Raw genomic sequence first — 18,212 nt, 5'->3', positions numbered from 1 at the left:
CTTTCTGTAAGGCGGCAATGAGTGGTGGTTGATGGAAAATATTCAGCCTGGAGTCCGGTTCCTAGCGGTGTGCCACAAGGATCTGTTTTGGGACCACTGCTGTTTGTCATTTTTATAAATGACTTGGACACAGGCTTATGTGGATGAGTTAGTAAGTTCACAGATGATACTAAAGTCAGTGGAGTGGTGGACAGTGTGGGAGAAAGTTGCAGGTTGCAGGGTGACTTGGATAAACTGCAGAATTGGGCTGAGAGGTGGCAAATAGAGTTCAGTGCAGATAAATATGAGGTGATTCACTTTGGGAAGAATAACAGGAAGGCAGAATACTGGGTGAATGGAAAGATTCTTGGTAGTGTGGATGTGCAGAGGGATCTTGGTGTCCATGAAAATAGATCACTGAAAGTTGCCACCCAGGTTGATAGTGCTTTCAAGAAGGCATACGGTGTGTTAGGTTTTATTGGTAGAGGGATTGAGTTCCGGAGCTATAATGTCATGGTGCAACTATACAAAACATTAGTGCGGCCACACTTGGAGTATTGTGTACAGTTCTGGGTGCCCCCATTACAGGAAGGATGTGGAAGCATTGGAAAAGGTGCAGAGGAGATTTACCAGGATGTTGGCGGGTCTGGAGGGAAGGTCTTATGAGGAAAGGCTGAGAGACTTGGGTCTTTTCTCATTGGACAGAAGGCAGCTAAGAGGGGGATTTAATAGAGACATACAAGATGATCAGAGGATTAGATTGGGTGGACAGTGAGAGGCTTTTTCCCTGCATGATGACGTCAGCTTGTAAGATGGGACAGAGCTGCAAGTTGAGGGATGACAGGTTTAAGACAGATGTCAGAGGCAGGTTCTTTACTCAGTGGTAAGGGCATGGAATGTAGTCAGCCAATATAGTCAACTCAGCCACATTAGGGAGATTTAAACAGTGCTTGGATAAGCACATGGATAATGATGGGATAGAGTAGGAGGAATGAGCTTAGATTATTTCCCTGTTCTAACTTGCAACATGGGTTAGTACCTGGGATTTCAATGTCGTGGCCATTTCAGAGACATGGGTAGAGCAGGGACAGGAATGGTTGGTCCAGGTTCTGGGGTTTCGAATGATGCAGTAAGAACAAAGAAGATGGTTAAAGAGGGGTGGGTGTGGTATTGTCAGTCAAGAACAGTAGTACGGTGGCAGAAAGGATGTTTGAGGACTCGTCCACTGAGGTAAGGAACAGGAGAGGTCACCCTGTTGGGAGTTTTTGATAGTCCTCCGAATAGTTCCAGGGATGTCGAGGAAAGGAGAGCAAAATAATTCTGGGCAGGAGTGAGTGTGACAGGGTAGTTGTTATGGGGGACTTTAACTTCCCAAATATTGACTGGAAACACAATAGTTCAAGTACTTCAGATGGGTCAGTTTTTGTCCAGTGTGTGCAGGAGGGTTTCATGTCACAGAATGTAGACAGGCCAACAAGGGGCAAGGCCACAACTGGATTTGGTTCTGAGTAATGAACCAGGCCAGATGTTAGATTTGGAGGTAGGTGAGCACTTTGGTGATAGTGATGACAATTCGGTTATGTTTACTTTAGTAAAGGAAAGGGATAGGTATACACCGCAGGGTAAGTGTTATAGCTGGAGTAAAGGCAATTATGATATTATTAGGCAAGATTTAGGATACATAGGCTGGGGAGGGAAGCGGCAGGGGCTGGGCACAATTGAAATGTGGAGCTTATTTAAGGAACAGCTACTGCAGGTCCTTAATAAGTATGTACCAGTCAGGCAGGGAGGAAGTGGTTGAGTGAGGGAGGTTTACGAATCTCTTGTCAAGAGGAAGGAGGCAACTTATGTTAGGATGAGACATGAAGGCTCAGTTAGGAGTCTTGGGAGTTACAAGTCAGCCAGCAGAGACATGGAGAGAGCATGGAGGGCCAGGAGGGGACACGGGAAGTTGTTAGCAGATAGGATCAAATCGTAAAATTTTCTATAGGTATAGCAGGAATAAAAGAATGACTAGAGTAAGATTACAGCGAATCAAGGACAGGAGTGGGAAGTTGTGCGTGGAGTCAGAGGAAGTAGGTGCTAAATAAATATCTTTTGTCTGTATTCACATTGGAAAAAAGAATGTTGTCGAGGAGAATACGGAGATACAGGCTACTAGACTAAAGGGGACTGAGGTTCACGAGGAGGAGGTGTTAGCAATTCTGGAAAGTGTGAAAATAGATAAGTCCCCTGGGCCTGATGGGAATTATTCTAGGATTCTCTGGGAAGTCACGGAGGAGATTGCCGAGCCTTTGGCTTTGATCGTTATATCATCATTGTCAACAGGAATAGTGCCGGAAGACTGCAGGATCGTAAACGTTGTCCCCTTGATCAAGGAGGGGAGTAGAGACAATCCTGGTATGGACCTGTGGGCCTTACTTCAGTTGTGGGTAAAGTGTTGGAAAGGGTTATAAGAGATAGGATTTATAATCATCTGGAAAGGAATAAGTTGATTAGGGACAGTCTACACGGTTTTGTGAAGGATAGGTTGTGTCTCAAACTGTATTGAGCTCTTTGAGAAGGTGACCAACAGGTGGATGAGGGTAAAGCGGTTGATGAGATGTATATGGATTTCAGGAAGGCCTTTGATAAGGTTCCCCATGGTAGGCTATTGTAGAAAATACAGAGGCATGGGATTGAGGGGGATTTAGCGGTTTGGATCAGAAATTGGCTCGCTGAAAGACGACAGAGGGTGGTGGTTGATGGGAAATATTCATCCTGGAGTTCAGTTACTAGTGGGGTACTGCAAGGATCTGTTCTGGGGCCACTGCCGTTTGTCATTTTTATAAATGACCTAGATAAGGGCGTAGAAGGATGGGTTAGTAAATCTGCGGATGGCACTAAGGTCGGTAGAGTTGTGGATAGATTAGATTACAGTGTGGAAACAGGACATTCAGCTGGAGAAGAGCACCCCAATCCTCCAAAGAGTAACCCACCCATACTCATTTCCCTCTGACTAATGCAACTAACACTACGGGCAATTTAGCACGGCCAGTTCACCTGACCTGCACATCTTTGGACTGTGGGAGGAAACCCACGCAGACACGGGGAGAATGTGCAAACCCCATACAGATAGCCACCCGAGGCTGGAATCGAACCCAGGTCCCTGGCACTGTGAGGAAGCAGTGCTAACCACTGAGCCACCATGCTGAAGGAGGTTGCAGGTTAAAGGGGAACATAGATAAGCTACTGAGCTGGGCTGAGAGGTGGCAAAGGGAGTTTAATGCGGTGTGAGGTGATTCACTTTGGAAGGAGCAACAGGAATAAAGAGTACTGGGCTAATGGTAAGATTCTTGGTAGCATAGATGAGCAGAGAGATCCCTGCGACCATGGACACAGATCCCTGAAAGTTGCCACCCAGGTTGATAGGGTTGTAAAGAAGTCATACAGTGTGTTAGCTTTCATTGGTAGAGGGATTGAGTTTCGGAGCCACAAGGTTGTGCTGCAGCTGTACAAAACTCTGGTGTGGCCACACTTGGAGTATTGCGTACAGTTCTGGTCATCGCATTATGGGAAGGATGTGGAAGCTTTGGAAAGGGTTCAGAGGAGATTTACTAGGATGTTGCCTGGTATGGAGGGAAGGTCTTATGAGGAAAGGCTGAGGGACTTGAGGCTGTTTTTGTTAGAGAGAAGGTTGAGAGGTGAGTTAATTGAGACATATAGGATAATCAGAGGGTTAGACAGGGTGGACAGTGAGAGCCTTTTCCTTCAGATGGTGATGGCTGGCACAAGAGGACATATCTATCACCCCTCAATTTAAAGCTATAGGACACATATCTGAGGTAGCTTTTTTACTCCGAGTTGTAAGGGCATGGAACGCACTGCCTACAACAGTAGTAGACTCGCCAACTTTAAGGGCATTTAAATGGCCATTGGATAAACATATGGATGAGAATGGAATAATGTAGGATGGATAGGCTTCAGATTGGTTCCACAGGTTGGCGCAACATCGAGGGCTGAAGGAAGGGCCTGTACTGCGCTGGAATGTTCTCTTTGTTGATCTGGGTTTGTCCAGGCCAATCTCAAAGTTTATCGGATGACACTAAACTTTGGAAACTGTAAACAATACCGCCTTATATGCCTCAATTATAAGCCTATCTCCACCACACTTGCAGGCAGTGCATTCCATAGCCTAACGTCCTGCTGTGGAAAAGATTTTTTTTATCGCACATCATCCTTGCTTCATTTGCAAATCACAACCTTCTGCCAGCAGTGACAGCTTCTCCCTATATGGTCTATCCAGCCCACTTGCGGTTTTGAAAACCTCGATCAGCATTTATTGTCCATCTCTATTGCCGAAAGAGGTCAAAAATACATTGCTGTGGGTCTGGACATCACACGCAGGCCAGACAAGGTAACGATGGCTGCTTTCTTCCCTGAACGACATTGGAGATGGAGGTAGGTTTTTACAACCATCAATAATGGCTTCACGGTTGTCATTCGAACCTGAATTCCCAACAGTCTGTCATATTGAATTCCAATTCCATCAGCCGGCACATCAGGGTCTGCTCACTATCTGGCAGGCTCCCGGCCGCTGCTCACTATCTGGCAGGCTCCCGGCCGCTGCTCACTATCTGGCAGGTTTCCAATCAATTCTTGATTAAAGTCTGCGTCACCTGAACTAAAGTATGACACCGTGCTAAAGCGTGCATATAAGTTGAGACTAAGGTGCGCATTAGAAAAACTGACCAAAAACAATCAGCCCAGCCTCTTAAGCGAGAAAATATTTTTTTGCCTTTAATGAACAAACATGGTTGAAGATAAATTACATACAGAATGCAAGGGAAGGTCCCAGGGCACCCACCACTAACCTGTGACTGACCATTTTCACAAACGATCAGCCAGAGGGATGGAGAGTGTGCAAAGTGCCCCAGAATAACACCGTTCCTTTAGTGTGAATTGATACGCATTGCAAACAGTCTGTCAGGGTTCAAAAACTGCCATCTCATCCAGGGGCCTTTAGTGCAAATTCGCCAAACATTGAACAGCTAGGGGATCCCAACCTCCAAGCTAGGGCCACCCATTGGTGGATCTGTATCTTAACACCATTTATCAGCTTTGCTCCATATTTCTTAAATCCATTAACCTTCCCCACCCCCACCAAAAAAAAAATCACATGATATCCCCAAAAGACCCTCAGAATCATCAGTGTTTTGGGAAAGTTTGAGATTTCCACTTCCCTTTCTGTGGAGATTTTCTCCTTGCGGCATTAATCTGGTTCGACTGTTCAGACTGTATGCTGGGAAAGGACAGCAGAGTTGTCACATCTGGGAGCTGTTTCAAACAGCTCTTGTTCTAACCTCAAACTAAAACGCGAAAAGCAAGTTCCAGGCAGCACTGACCAGGTGGTGGCAGAAACTCTCCCTTTCCTTCTGCATTGGTCCCTAAGACCTTTCCTCTCACAAGTAACTGGGTCCAGAGGTGCTGGAAATGGCAGGGAACTGCCTGGGAATGGCCCATACTGGCACCTGTGCACCTTACACACACCAACAGAACAAAGGCAGCTCTGAGAGAGGGAGGGCGCGCAAGGGGGAGAGCGCAAGAGGGAGAGAGAGGTGGGTTCCAGTCAAGAGTCCAAATTTGATCAACTACAGCAACTGATTTGGGTCCTTTTCTCTCACTCATTCATTGGTAAAACTTTAGTAACAAACACGGATTACAAAAACAAGTCAGCCAGACCACAGACGTCGCATTCAGAGATGGTACCCCCGAATGGTTACATTCTGAGGAATCCAGAGAAAGAAATGACAACTCAGAGTAACTGAGCTTCCTCTGACACATTCCCTTGGCACATAGTTCTTTCCAGGGATTTTGGTGGGGGTGGGGGGGTTGCTGTCAGTGCATGTTCGCACATCCACACAGAACTGCACGTTAGGGCCTTTGTTGTAAAACACTTGCTGCTGCTGTTTGTAGAAGGAGGAATATTCTCTGGGTAATTCTTCAGGTAGCTGTCATCAGGCTACAGGGACCTCATCTCTCACACACCCCCCACCGAGTGGAGGAACTCCTTCCTCCTGGCTGCTGTTCCAAACATGTGCCACCAGATGAGACCTCCAGTTACTGCAGGGAATCTGTAACTCCCAGCACCAATTAACGTGTGCCACTATGTGGAGCTGAGCTAATGTAAATATACTGACAAGTGTATTTTTTAAAAATATCATACAGGTGTGCACTGCATCTCTTACATACTTAATGATTATGACACTTTGTAAGTTATTTCAGTTCGAGATAGCGTGCTGTACATGTATGGTACAAGTATTTCAACTTGTACATTGTTTTATTCTGGGCAAAAAAATTCCAGAAGGAACCAAACTCTGACTTTAACATTAATTCCTATGGGAGCTATGATTCACAAAGTCATTTCACTTCAAGTTGCAACTTTCAGGAGTACCACCATAACTTTAAGCAAAGACTCCATGTTCTTCAAGGCTGCTAAACTGGAGCAATGTTAAAGGATTAATATTGCTTGAGGTGGGCAGTCTTTGACAGGTTTAAATCTTTGTCACACGGTGTGAAGGAACAGAGGAAGCAATGATACCGTGCTGGGAATTCAACACTCCTCCACCCCAATTGTTCACAACTTAGAAACTGCAAAGGATCCCATCGCTTGTTTGAGAATCTCAGCATACAACACATCATCACAACAATTCCTACTCAGGAACATTGACCAACCTGAAGGAAGGACGGACTGCCTCGGTCTCGTTTTGAACGGTATGATGAATGACATGGGGTTCTTCATGACTGAAGACATGTTTAAGCTGCAGGCAAACTCCAGTGGCAATTGTGCACAAGGCAACATTGAACTGGACTAGGACCAAGTTGCTGCTTGACGTCTGACCAACCTTCTGACCTCAGGGCAATAACCCAGGTGTCCAGTTAATAGAGTGACCAAAGTAAGGGGGGGGGTGGGATGGGAGAAGAGAGATGCAAACAGGGAGCCAAAGGTAAAGGCAGGCACAGGCCCCCGGGGAGAGAGCTGAGTGGCAGAACAGAAGCACAAACATTGCATGAGAGGAACTGCAAACACCGAGGGAGGGGTGGGACATAACCAGCAGGAGGGGGTGACACAAACATAAAAACAGAGCAACTGGGAAAATATCAACACAGCACAAAGTGGAAATTACAAACACAAGAATGAGGGTGAAATACAAAATAGAACAGGACATGTACCAATGCAGCTACATACTGGAACCAGCACCAACTCCACCACCAGATAGCACACTCTGCAGTAAAACAGCCTTGATTGCAATGCGACTCTTGCACCTCAGAAGAGCTTTCCTGCTAGTTTGGTGTATCCTGGCACTTGATTGACTAAAACTTTAATCGGGCACAAAGGTAATGATTGAAGAGGTGCTTGCTTGAAGCCTGCGGCCTACATGAGGATGATGGGGCTGGAAGGAACATTGTCCCACTTACTGACAAGCTCTGCCACAGTACAGTCTACAATGTGGAGCGTTTCTCAAGGGAAGTACCCCATAACCACAGCATTGTAAAGTGAGTTAGAAATCAAAGACAGTATCAGCTCCAGGCTTCGCACTTGCTCAGCCATGGCTGCCCTCGAGAACAGGAGCTCCAGTTCTTGGTCAGATCAGAGAGCCCTCAACTGATCCCCTTCAAACTCCTGGCTCTTATATTGAGCCACCCATTCAGTCGACACCTTCATATCAGCTGCCAGGCTTCCAATAGTCTAACAATGTCATGACACCACAAGCAGTCAGGAACGAGATAATGCACAGGACCAGTATTGGTTCAGACAGTTAATTGGTTAACTCTCTGGTAGGTTCCTTCATCACCCGTTAAGATCACTTCACCCAACAACTAGACACTAGTCATTACAGTTTTATTTGCAACTGTAGCCTGCCTTAATTACACTTGCTCCTCTTTTCACTCAATTCAAAGTCACAGCAAGCTACTTCTGTGACTTTCGAACCGATAGAATAGAAATAGAAGCTTATGAGAGTGAGCTCAGAGATGTGGATCCTCACTCATTCCAAACATGCTGGGAACCCTACTGAGGTAGCGAGAGACCAGCAACTAGCATCAGTCTATGCTTCCAGCAGAGGACCAGCGCATTTCCCAGGGGAAGGCTACCATTGGGAATGGTGAAGGGAAAACAAAGCATCCTGAACTCTCAGATATCCAAGAAGTTTTAATATCATGCAGGCAAAACTTTTGGGGTAGGTGGGAGTTGTTCATCAGTGCTGTGCAATGTGACTGGTAGAGAATTGGGATGGGATGGGCATTACACTGAGCCAATAGGCAGAGCCGTGGACTACATAAGTTTCATGGATCCTGAAACCAGATTGGATCTGATCACCATTGACTCTGTGGCTCAAGGCTAAAAACTTTGCAGAGCCCACTCGTTTCTCAAGAGACTGGAAAAAGGAAATGACTCTCGGGCTGTTGAGGCACTGATCACTCGATTGAAGTAACCAGGCCCACTGGGGCAAGTTTCAGCCCTGCATCATAGCAGCACACCTTCAAAAACCAGCCAGCCTACAAATAGTTAGAAATGTACAAAATCAGCCTGGGATGGGAGTCGAGTGGAATCCTCAGAGCTCGGCACTAACAGTTTATCCCACAAAGCTCAGGCACACGTCTGTGCCAATGTTAGACGGGGGGGTTTTAAAGTGAGGGAACAGGGAAGTAATATGAAGACAATGCAGAATTCAGGCCGAGTCTATAGTTCCTCATAGTCTCCACTCCCCTTGCTCCTCACAGCATGTGTATCACCGCTGCCAATCAGAAACTTCTCCAAATCCTCCACATCCTCATCAGCTTTGTCCTTGGTCTTCACTTTCTTCCTCCTCCTCTTGTCGTCAGATGTTGCTGGCTTCTCCTTTTTTGGTCTCTCCTCTGTTGCATCTTTCTCCTTCTCTTTATTCTTCCTTGGCTTGTGTCGCTTCTTCTCCAATTTCTCATCCTCCTGAAAATATAAAACACATGGTGCGCGCGCACTCACAACTGGGCACACTCCAGCAGGTCCCATGGGACGTTATTGGACAAGGAAGTCTCAACGCCTTCAGCATTTTCACTAATTCAAATCTCTTTCAAAATGAGACTGCAGTACTCCCCACATTCAAACTGGATTGGCTGTAAAATGCTGAAGGATGTCATGAAAAATGCAATAAAACTATTTGTCTTTTTCCAATACACAAAAAACGTATCATAAATGAAAAGATACTACATTCCGTAAACATTCCAGGGCTGAGTTAAGAATAAAACAGCACTATTTTACAGACTATTAAACCTTCAGGTTTCCTGAAAATGGTTAGAAACTCTGATATTTTAGATCCTCCCCCCAAGCAACTTGCAATCTTACAGCTCCTTTCACAGACCGAGGACAGTCCAAAGTCTCACAGCTGATGAAGCATTTCCAAAGTGTACTTATTGCAGTAATATAGGAAACTTAGAGAAGATCCCACAAACAGCTAGTGAACACACACTGATTTCCCTGGTGAGTGTGTGTAGTAAGGGTATGGAATGCTTTGCCTGCAACGGTAGTAGATTCACCAACTTTAAGTACATTTAAGTTGTCACTGGACAAGCATATAGACGTACATGGAATAGTGTAGGTGGGATGGGCTTCAGATTGGTATGACAGGTTGGCGCAACATCGAGGGCCGAAGGGCCTGTACTGCACTGTAATGTTCTATGATGTAGGGAACAAATATTGATCAGGAAACCAGGAGCAACTCCATTGCTCTCAAGTCAAGCCACAGATACCTCAGGTTCACAGAGGGGTCGTATAGAGCCTTGTTCTAATGTCTCAGTGAAAAGATGGCATCTGTGACAGGGCAGTAGTCCTTCAGAGTGAGGGGGGTGCAGGGTCAGCTGGGACATTGCGTTTTAGTTTTCAGAGGGGTATTTCTGACTCAGTATTGCTTATCGAGCCACAACCGATGACCCCCAATCCCATTTTTCTCACCCCTCTAGTCTTTACGATTTAGCCTGTGTTTTGTGGATATTTGCCACTAGAATATTTAAATCTGCGAGGATTACACATTAGCGTGCAAAAAGATCATTTTACCTCTCGAAGTTTTTTCTTCTTTTTCTTCTTTTCTTTGGAGGAGCCCTTGCTGGTTTTCTCTGCAAAGGAACCCAAGTTTAGATAAGTGACCTTAAATAGGCGTTGTGCGGGAGGTTACACTGTAATACTGTAACCGAGAGCTGAGTTATATCTTGGCTGTGACAGGTTAATTGAACCACTAAGGAAATTGCACACCTACCAAAAGCTAAAGAAATGCAAATATACGACTAAGAAAATTGCAGAAAATCCATAAAGTTTTGCTTTTCCCTCCAGCCAAAGCTCTGAATTCCCTTGCTATCCTGCTGCCTGGTTTCATGCTGATGACAAGGTTGTGTTTTGATCTCTGCCCCTTCCCTGCCCAATCTCTCGTGGCCGTGAGTAAGCTGCTCCCAGCTTTCCAAAGGCTTAGGATTTCCCACATGACAAAATCCCCGGCCCAGCTGATGTGGTTAAGGTTCCTGCTCTGGCTGCTCACATTTCAGCACTTTTGAACCATTTTCACACAGATTGTTTTTTTTTTAAGAAAGTGAAACAGTTTCAGAAGTGACGGAGGAGGTGGAAAGTAACTAATTTGTGAAATGACTGTTGTTTGTGCCAGTGATGAAGCAATTCTTTTAACGTCTTTGCACAAGTGAAGAGCATTTCAAGTACATTGTGTTGGAAAGAGCCGGTGAACAGGCGGAGGATATAAACGCGCTGGAGGCTGTCTTTTTGGAGGGTTGTGAGGACCCTCAGGTTTGTTGAGGGGACATTGTAAGGGTTTCAATGAGTGTAAGAGGTTGGAACTGATGGAAGATTCGAAAGCCTTTTCCCTCAGATACAGGTGAGCGGGACACGCTCCTTTCATACCTTTAGGGATAGTGCAGAAATGAAGACACCAGCAGGTCAATTTGTTCATCTTATATCAGCCTGGCCCCACCTCACCCAGATACGGCTCAGTTTACTTGGAGCGTGTGTGAAGTCAAAGTAAAATTCAACAATACCCATCCCTTTGAGATATTATTGCTATGGCTTCGGGTTATACTCGACAAGTACCTGGCAGTCTGAGGCAGCTGGCCCAAGCACAAAGGCATGCAAAAAACTCACCAGAGTGATTTCACTGAATCTCCAAAGGGGTGCAACTCTGGTGAATTCCTCACACCTGACTCAGATGGGAGTGAATTTCCAGCAATGAAATAAAATTCTGGCTTCACTTGCCTTCAGTAGCAATACTGGAATGCAGAGAAGTGCTGTCTACCGCAATAATCAAACACATCTCCCCCCCCCCCCCCGATGTTTGTACCACCCAGTAACACGATCAGAGCAATCAGTATTCCTATTATGACTGCTTCTAAATAGAGCAGCAATTCCAAGACTTCACCTGTCAACTGAGTGGCCATTCCCTTGTTTAGTACAGAATCTGATACTAAATTCAGTGTCTTTGAATCACACAACCCTTCCAGCCTGAAACCTTCACTGCCTGCTGCTTTTAGATTTCTGCATGATGCGACCGCAAATCTAGTTCAGTTTCTCAACTGGACGCAGATATACAACGGGCATGATTTTGAAAACCGTAATGCATAGCCTGCACAGGCAAAGGTATCACAGCTCAACAGTCATCATCCACTGCCACAAATCCAGTTACTGCCATTCAGTCTTGGTGCACCAAGGTAATACTAGCTCAACAGCAGGAGCAGCACACTCAGAATATCACAGTTCAAACAGGGAGATGTCCACCTTTGTATCAATATTCTGTCCAACTGCAACTATTCCCCCCCATTGCAATGACCTTGTACCAAATCAGCCAAATTTTCACACAGTAAGTAGTTAGGGTATGGAACACACTACCTGGAAGTGTGGAGGAGGCAGGTTCAATTGAGGCATTTAAGAGGACACTGGATGGTTATTTAGATAGAAACGATGTGTAGAGTTACAGGGTAAGGACAAGAGAATGGCACTAAATTAAAATGCTCAGAGTTGGTGTGAATACAGTAAACTAAACCACTCCCTTTTGCACTGAAACATGCCCTAGTAACAATAACTAGGAGAAAGTAAGGACTGCAGATGCTGGAGATCAGAGCTGAAAATGTGTTGCTGGAAAAGCGCAGCAGGTCAGGCAGCATCCAAGGAGCAGGAGAATCGACGTTTCGGGCATCAGCCCTTCTTCAGGAATGAGGAAAGTGTGTCCAGCAGGCGAAGATAAAAGGTAGAGAGGAGGGACTTGGGGGAGGGGCCCTCCTCCCTACCTTTTACCTTAGCCTGTTGGACACACTTTCCTCATTCCTGAAGAAGGGCTGATGCCCGAAACGTCGATTCTCCTGCTCCTTGGATGCTGCCTGACCTGCTGCGCTTTTCCAGCAACACATTTTCAGCTAGTAACAATAACCTCCAGCAAGCAGTGGTTCAGAAAGGGAACGGGTTTTGCTTACTGAAATATATTCAGTGAACAATAAAAAAGGAAGATCATATCTGCAGTCAATATTCTAACCTCTTCCACATGGGAAAACCTCCTCACTGTGGACCTACCTTAAAGCCACACTGGGCAAGGGTGGGGCGTAGGGTTAACAAACAACAGAACACAGAAGCGGGCCCTTCGGCCCACCAAGGCTATGCTGACACATGATACTTAGAGTCATAGAGATGTACAACATGGAAACAGACCCTCTGGTCCAACCCGTCCATGCTGACCAGATATCCCAACCTAATCTAGTCCCACCTGCCAGCACCCGGCCCATATCCCTCCAAACCCTTCCTATTCATATACCCATCCAAATGCCTCTTAAATATTGCAATTGTACCAGCCTCCACCACATCCTCTGGCAGCTCATTCCATACACGTACCACCCTCTGCGTGAAAAAGTTGCTCCTTAGGTCTCTTTTATATCTTTCCCCTCTCACCATAAACCTACACCCTCTAGTTCTGGACTCCGTGACCCCAGGGAAAGGACTTTGTCTATTTATCCTATCCATGCCCCTCATAATTTTGTAAACCTCTATGAGGTCACCCCTCAGCCTCCGACGCTCCAGGGAAAACAGTCCCAGCCTGTTCAGCCTCTCCCTGTAGCTCAAATCCTCCAACCCTGGCAACATCCTTGTAAATCTTTTCTGAACCCTTTCAAGTTTCATCTCGAACTAAATCCTCTTGTGTCTCTGCAGTCCATGTCCATCTATCCCTCGCCTATTTATATATCGAGGAGAAAGTGAGGGCTGCAGATGCTGGAGATCAGAGTCAAACAGTGTGGTGCTGGAAAAGCATCCGAGGAGCAGGAGAATCGACGTTTTGGACATAAGCTCATCAGGAATGAGGGGTGACCCAAGGGGGCTGAGAGATAAATGGGAGAGGGGTGGGGCTAGGGGAGGGAGGAAGGTAGCTGGGAATGTGATAGGTAGATGGAGGTGGGGTGAAGGTGATAGGAAGGAGAGCAGCTTGGAGTGGAGAGGTCGGAAGAAAGATCGACAAGCGGGACAGTTCAAGAGGGTGGTGCCGAATTGGAAGGTTGGATCTGGGATAAGGTGGGAGCAAGGGAAATGAGGAAAGTGATGAAATGCACACTGACCCCGTGTGGTTGGAGGGTCCCAAGGCAGAAGATGAGGCGTTCTTCCTCCAGGGGTCAGGTGGCTCAAATTTGGTGGAGGCGGCTCAGGATCTGCACGTGGTGGGCGAAGTGGGAGGGGGAGTTAAGGTGTTCGGCCACAGGGTGGTCGGGTTGTTCAGTACACGCGTCCCAGAGATGTTCTCTGAAACGTTTTGCAAGTTGACATCCTGTCTCCACAATGTAGAGAAGACCACATCGAGAGCAATGGACACAGTAGATGACGTGTGTGGAAGGACAGGAAAATGTGTCAGATGTGGAAGGATCCTTGGACTGAGATAGTTTAGTAGCACAGATAGCGAATTGGTTAAGTTGTATAAGACAGAGTTGGGATGGAGGGGCCATTTTGAGGATGGCAATGTGTTATGAGCACAGTGCTGAGGCCAGAATTATTTATAGTGTATATTGACTTGGTTGAGGGAAATGAATGCGCGGTCACCAATTTTGCAGACGACAAAAATAAGTGGGAAGGCATGTGGTGAGGATGACAGAGAGGGATATAGACAAGCTGAATGAGTGGGCAAAAGCTTGCCAGATATATTTCAGCAGGAATAACACTGCAGATGAATATTACTTAATTATGGAGAAAGACTGCAAAAAGTAACAGCACAGAGGGATTTGGGAATCACAGAACCCCTCCAGTGTAGGAGCAGGCCACTCGGCCCATAGAGTCCACACCAGTCCCTCCATAGAGCATCCCACCCAGACCCGCTCCCCTATCCTATCCCATTAACCCTGCATTTCCCATGGCTAATCCTGCACATCCTTGGTACCTATGAACAATTTAACATGGCCAATCCACCTGACGTGCACATCTTTGGACTGAGAGGAAACTGGAGCACCTGGAGGAAACCCACGCAGACTCAGGGAGAAAGTGCAAACTCCACACAGTCACCGGAGGGTGGAATCAAACCCAGGTCCCTGGTCCGATGAGGCAACAGTGTTAACCACTGAGCTGCTCTTGTACATAAATCACAAAAGGGTAGCATTCAAGTTGGGGGTGGTAGGGAAGGCAAATGGAATGTTGGTCTTTGCTTCAAAGGGAATACAGTATAAATAGGGAAGCATTGCTGAAACTATACAAGGTATTAGAGCACAGGTGGAATTCTGTGAACAGTTCTGGGTCCCTTATTGAATAAAAGATATACCGGCATTAGAGGCTGTCCAGAGAAGGTTTACCCAGATGATACCAGATGGACTGTCACATGAGAGAGGCTGAGTAGGTAGGGCTTATACTTATTGGAGTTTAGAAGACTGTGAGGCAACCTTATTAAATCAGAAGATTTTGAGGCAGTTTGACATGATAGAGGGGGGAGGGGTTGGTTCCCCTCGTGGGAAAGCCTCAGAGGACAATGTCAGAGTAAGGAGTCACTCGGTTAGGACAGAGTTGAGGAGGAACTTTTTCCAGTGGGTTAATGAATCTATTGAATTGTTTACTGCAGAGGGTGGGTGAAGATCTTTACGCAGTAAGGGAATCTAGAGTCACAGTGCTGAGGTAAGAGAGTGAGTTGCACAGGGCCTATTTCTGTTCCTACATCTTCGTCTTACCTAGAGAGAAAAAAAAAATAGAGCTAACCTTTTGAATTGAACAAGAATCTTTTTAGGAACTGGAAAGAGGGAGAAAGGTCCTGGATTTTTGGCCTTGCTTGAATGGGACTGCACTCCCACTTGGTGCAGGAGGTGAGCAGATGTAAATCATCAACAATAATGTGGATGCAGAGAGATACACAGTTACAGCAAAGAGGAAGGCAAATGGTGTGTTGTCCTCTACTGCAGGTGGGCTGGGGCTGTCGTCACACCTTCTCGGAGAAGGTTTTCCTGGAATTCTTGGTTATTTACTGACAGGATGCTGGCATTGCTGGTCAGACCAGCATCTGCTGCCCAGCCCTTCTTGCCCTTGTGCTTGACCTGGGTGAGCTGCACAATCACTGCACAGGTTACTTAAGGGTGGAACCACATCAGGGCTGGAGTCAAACGTAGACCAGACTCGGTAAAAATGACAGGTGTCACCACTGAAACCTGCTTTAAATACCACATTTTCATTTTAAATTAATTTATAGTTGCTGGGGTGGGATTTGAACCCTTGTCCCCAAAGCAATAACCTGGTCTCTGAATTACTAGGTCAGTTATCGATCTGCTGTGTTGAAGGAAATCAAAAAGTGATTGCTTGTGAAAAATGAAATACAATGAAGGAGGGATCTGATTTAACAAGAAAAAATCCAGAGGCCCTACAGCCCACTGACAAACTTTGGTAATTTGGTAATATACAATGTCTTCTGTTAATATCCAGAGCAACTCCTCTCATTAACAAACTCAAAACATTTCTCAAGCATGACCTCGTGCTGTCACCTTCATTGCTGCTTTCTGGAGCTGCAGGAGTTTTAGTACCAATGCCCAAACCAAACAGGTCGAAGTCAGTGGGCTGCGTTGTGGGCCGGATTGATGCTTTCACTGGCACGCTGGGCTTTCCGAGACCGAGTTCATCATTGGAGAGTTCAGAGCTGTCCTCTCGAACTGGGAATTCCTCCTGCAAAAGGCATCACAGGGTCAGCAGTTACTCCTTCAGAAAGGGAATCACGACAGGAGGAAGGGAAGCTGGCTTCAAAGCCTTGCAAACTGAAGAGCCCTCAGCACGAATACACTCAGCTCCAAATGAGAAACGTACGGCTTCAGGTCACAGTGCAGAGAACTGACCATTTACCTGATACTTTGCGAGAGAGCCGCACTGTCGACACCGGCAGGTGAGATGCAAAACCGACAGTCCCATCTCCCCTCTCAGGAGGACATTAAAGACTGGATTGCGAACAAAGGTAATCCTGGTGCCTTGGCTAATGCTTATTCCTCAGCCAACGTATCGTGAACAGAGGTTTTATTGATCATCACATTGTTTTTGGGAGCTGACCAATAAGAAACGGGCCATTTTCTACAGTACATTTCACAGCAAAGAATCTGAGAAGGTAAAAGATGCTCTCATTTAGATAGCCCACAGCTGAAACAGCTACCTGCCCAAGTGGGCTACGGCAGCGTTTTAATAACCACCCTACTGTCAACTCTGCGGCTGTCTCCACTGATGCTTCCGCCAGACCTGCAGGTTTTGCCAGAATTTTCTGTTTCTATTTCAGATCAGCAGGACTTGCAAAACATTTAATATCAAGTATCTTTACCACAACAGAATTTAATTAAATAATGCAATTTGTCATTCTTCTTTCACCAGAGACTTTAACAGAATCAAACTTCCTACTCAGCAACAACTCTATAAATCTGTCCATTTGTGAAAAACAGACCCAGAAATAAAAATACACAAGTGTCTGGCATTGACTTAGTTATAGTCATGGAATATTGAAGTCTATCTGGGATCTGTTTTTGCTGAAAAAGGTCTCCCCAAATTTGTATTATCTCTGGGGGAGCGGTCAGTCAGTGTGTTATGTTTCAGAATGTGGTTCGTCTGCATACAGCATTTACTCGAGGGATGAAAGCAGGGGTTTGGCCAAACTCGGGACGTTTGCTTTGAAACAGAGATAAAGTTTATCTTTGTTCCAATGTAGCTGTTTAGGTTCGATGCCAATGCTGTGCGATTGAAGTATCTGTGTTTTAATTCTCCTCCAGTCACTCTGCTCAGCCTGACCAGTCCAAAACCTCAAAGGAAAAGCAGATTACATTTTAAAATATAAAAGAACAGAAATGAAACTTACGGCTGTGTTTTTTCTGTTGGAATCATCACTCTCAAAGTCTGGGTCATCCATGACAAAAGACAGCAATTGCTTTGCAATTGGTCCCTCGAGATCACTCTCTGATGACTCCCTATATTCTTGCGTTGCTGGTTTGTTCTGGCCTTTATCCTCAGTAGTATGGAGTGACGCTGGCACTGGGATGAGCAGAGAGGCCAGAGATGAGCCTGAAGTTAGGAAACCGTTCCCAGGTAAGCTGGAGGCTGGATTTCTGTTGTGAACATGCTCTGGTTGATTGGGGGCAGACGAACGGATGCCAAGGTCCTGCTCAAAGGCTTTGGTTGGAGCTCTGCCCTGGGATTTTAAACCTTTGGAAGCCCTGAAGAGGAAGGGAAAATACAAATGGGTTTACTAATGAAGGAGCAGCACCAAGGCTGTTTGACCCAACAAGACAGACACTGTGCCATGACAATGGTAGTAGGAGGGGCTGTGACTGGAAGGAACAGTTACTTAGAGCTTGCTATCCACATGGGCATGCCCTCTGACCCACGTCTGGTCTTTGGCACAGAGGGAGAAAGGTGTCAGCCATGATGTTCAGGTCCTGATGTCGGTCTGATATGGATAGGAATGTTGGGTTGGGGACAGAGTGAGCTGGAGTGTCATGGCCTCTAGAGTCAAACAGCCAACTCAAAGCACTAGCTGGCTTTTCACGTCAGTATCAACAAACATGAAGGACACAAAGCACTCCGAGAACATCACTGCACTAAGGAACAAATTGGTTGGCACTTTGCTCATCATGAAGTTGGAGTATTGGTGTATTTAAATCCGACACTCGATGAAACAGAGAATTGTTTCGAACAGAAGGGGTCACTGGACCATCATGCCTGTACTAGTTTTTGGAAGAAATTTCTAGTTACTGTC

The 18,212-nt window shown here is 45.9% G+C and overlaps 1 protein-coding gene across 2 annotated transcripts in view; it reads right to left on the bottom strand.

The window, feature by feature from the left end:
• Window positions 1-4,732: 4,732 nt before the first annotated feature.
• The window catches only part of LOC140469589 (rab-like protein 6), a 133,224-nt gene continuing 119,744 nt past the window's right edge, over window positions 4,733-18,212 (bottom strand). For both annotated transcript variants that reach the window (XM_072566255.1, XM_072566256.1), the window contains 4 exons: window positions 17,316-17,670; window positions 15,973-16,150; window positions 10,052-10,110; window positions 4,733-8,947 (listed from right to left, as the gene is read on the bottom strand). In XM_072566255.1, the coding sequence (XP_072422356.1) occupies window positions 8,702-8,947; window positions 10,052-10,110; window positions 15,973-16,150; window positions 17,316-17,670 (838 nt within the window). In that variant the 3' untranslated portion in view covers window positions 4,733-8,701. The remainder of the gene's footprint in view (window positions 8,948-10,051; window positions 10,111-15,972; window positions 16,151-17,315; window positions 17,671-18,212) is intronic.

The sequence above is a fragment of the Chiloscyllium punctatum genome, chromosome 49, assembly GCF_047496795.1.
Source record: "Chiloscyllium punctatum isolate Juve2018m chromosome 49, sChiPun1.3, whole genome shotgun sequence".
Lineage (NCBI taxonomy): Eukaryota > Metazoa > Chordata > Chondrichthyes > Orectolobiformes > Hemiscylliidae > Chiloscyllium > Chiloscyllium punctatum.
The sequence above is the reverse complement of the archived record's forward strand: the minus strand, read 5'-3'. Positions and strand labels throughout refer to the sequence as shown.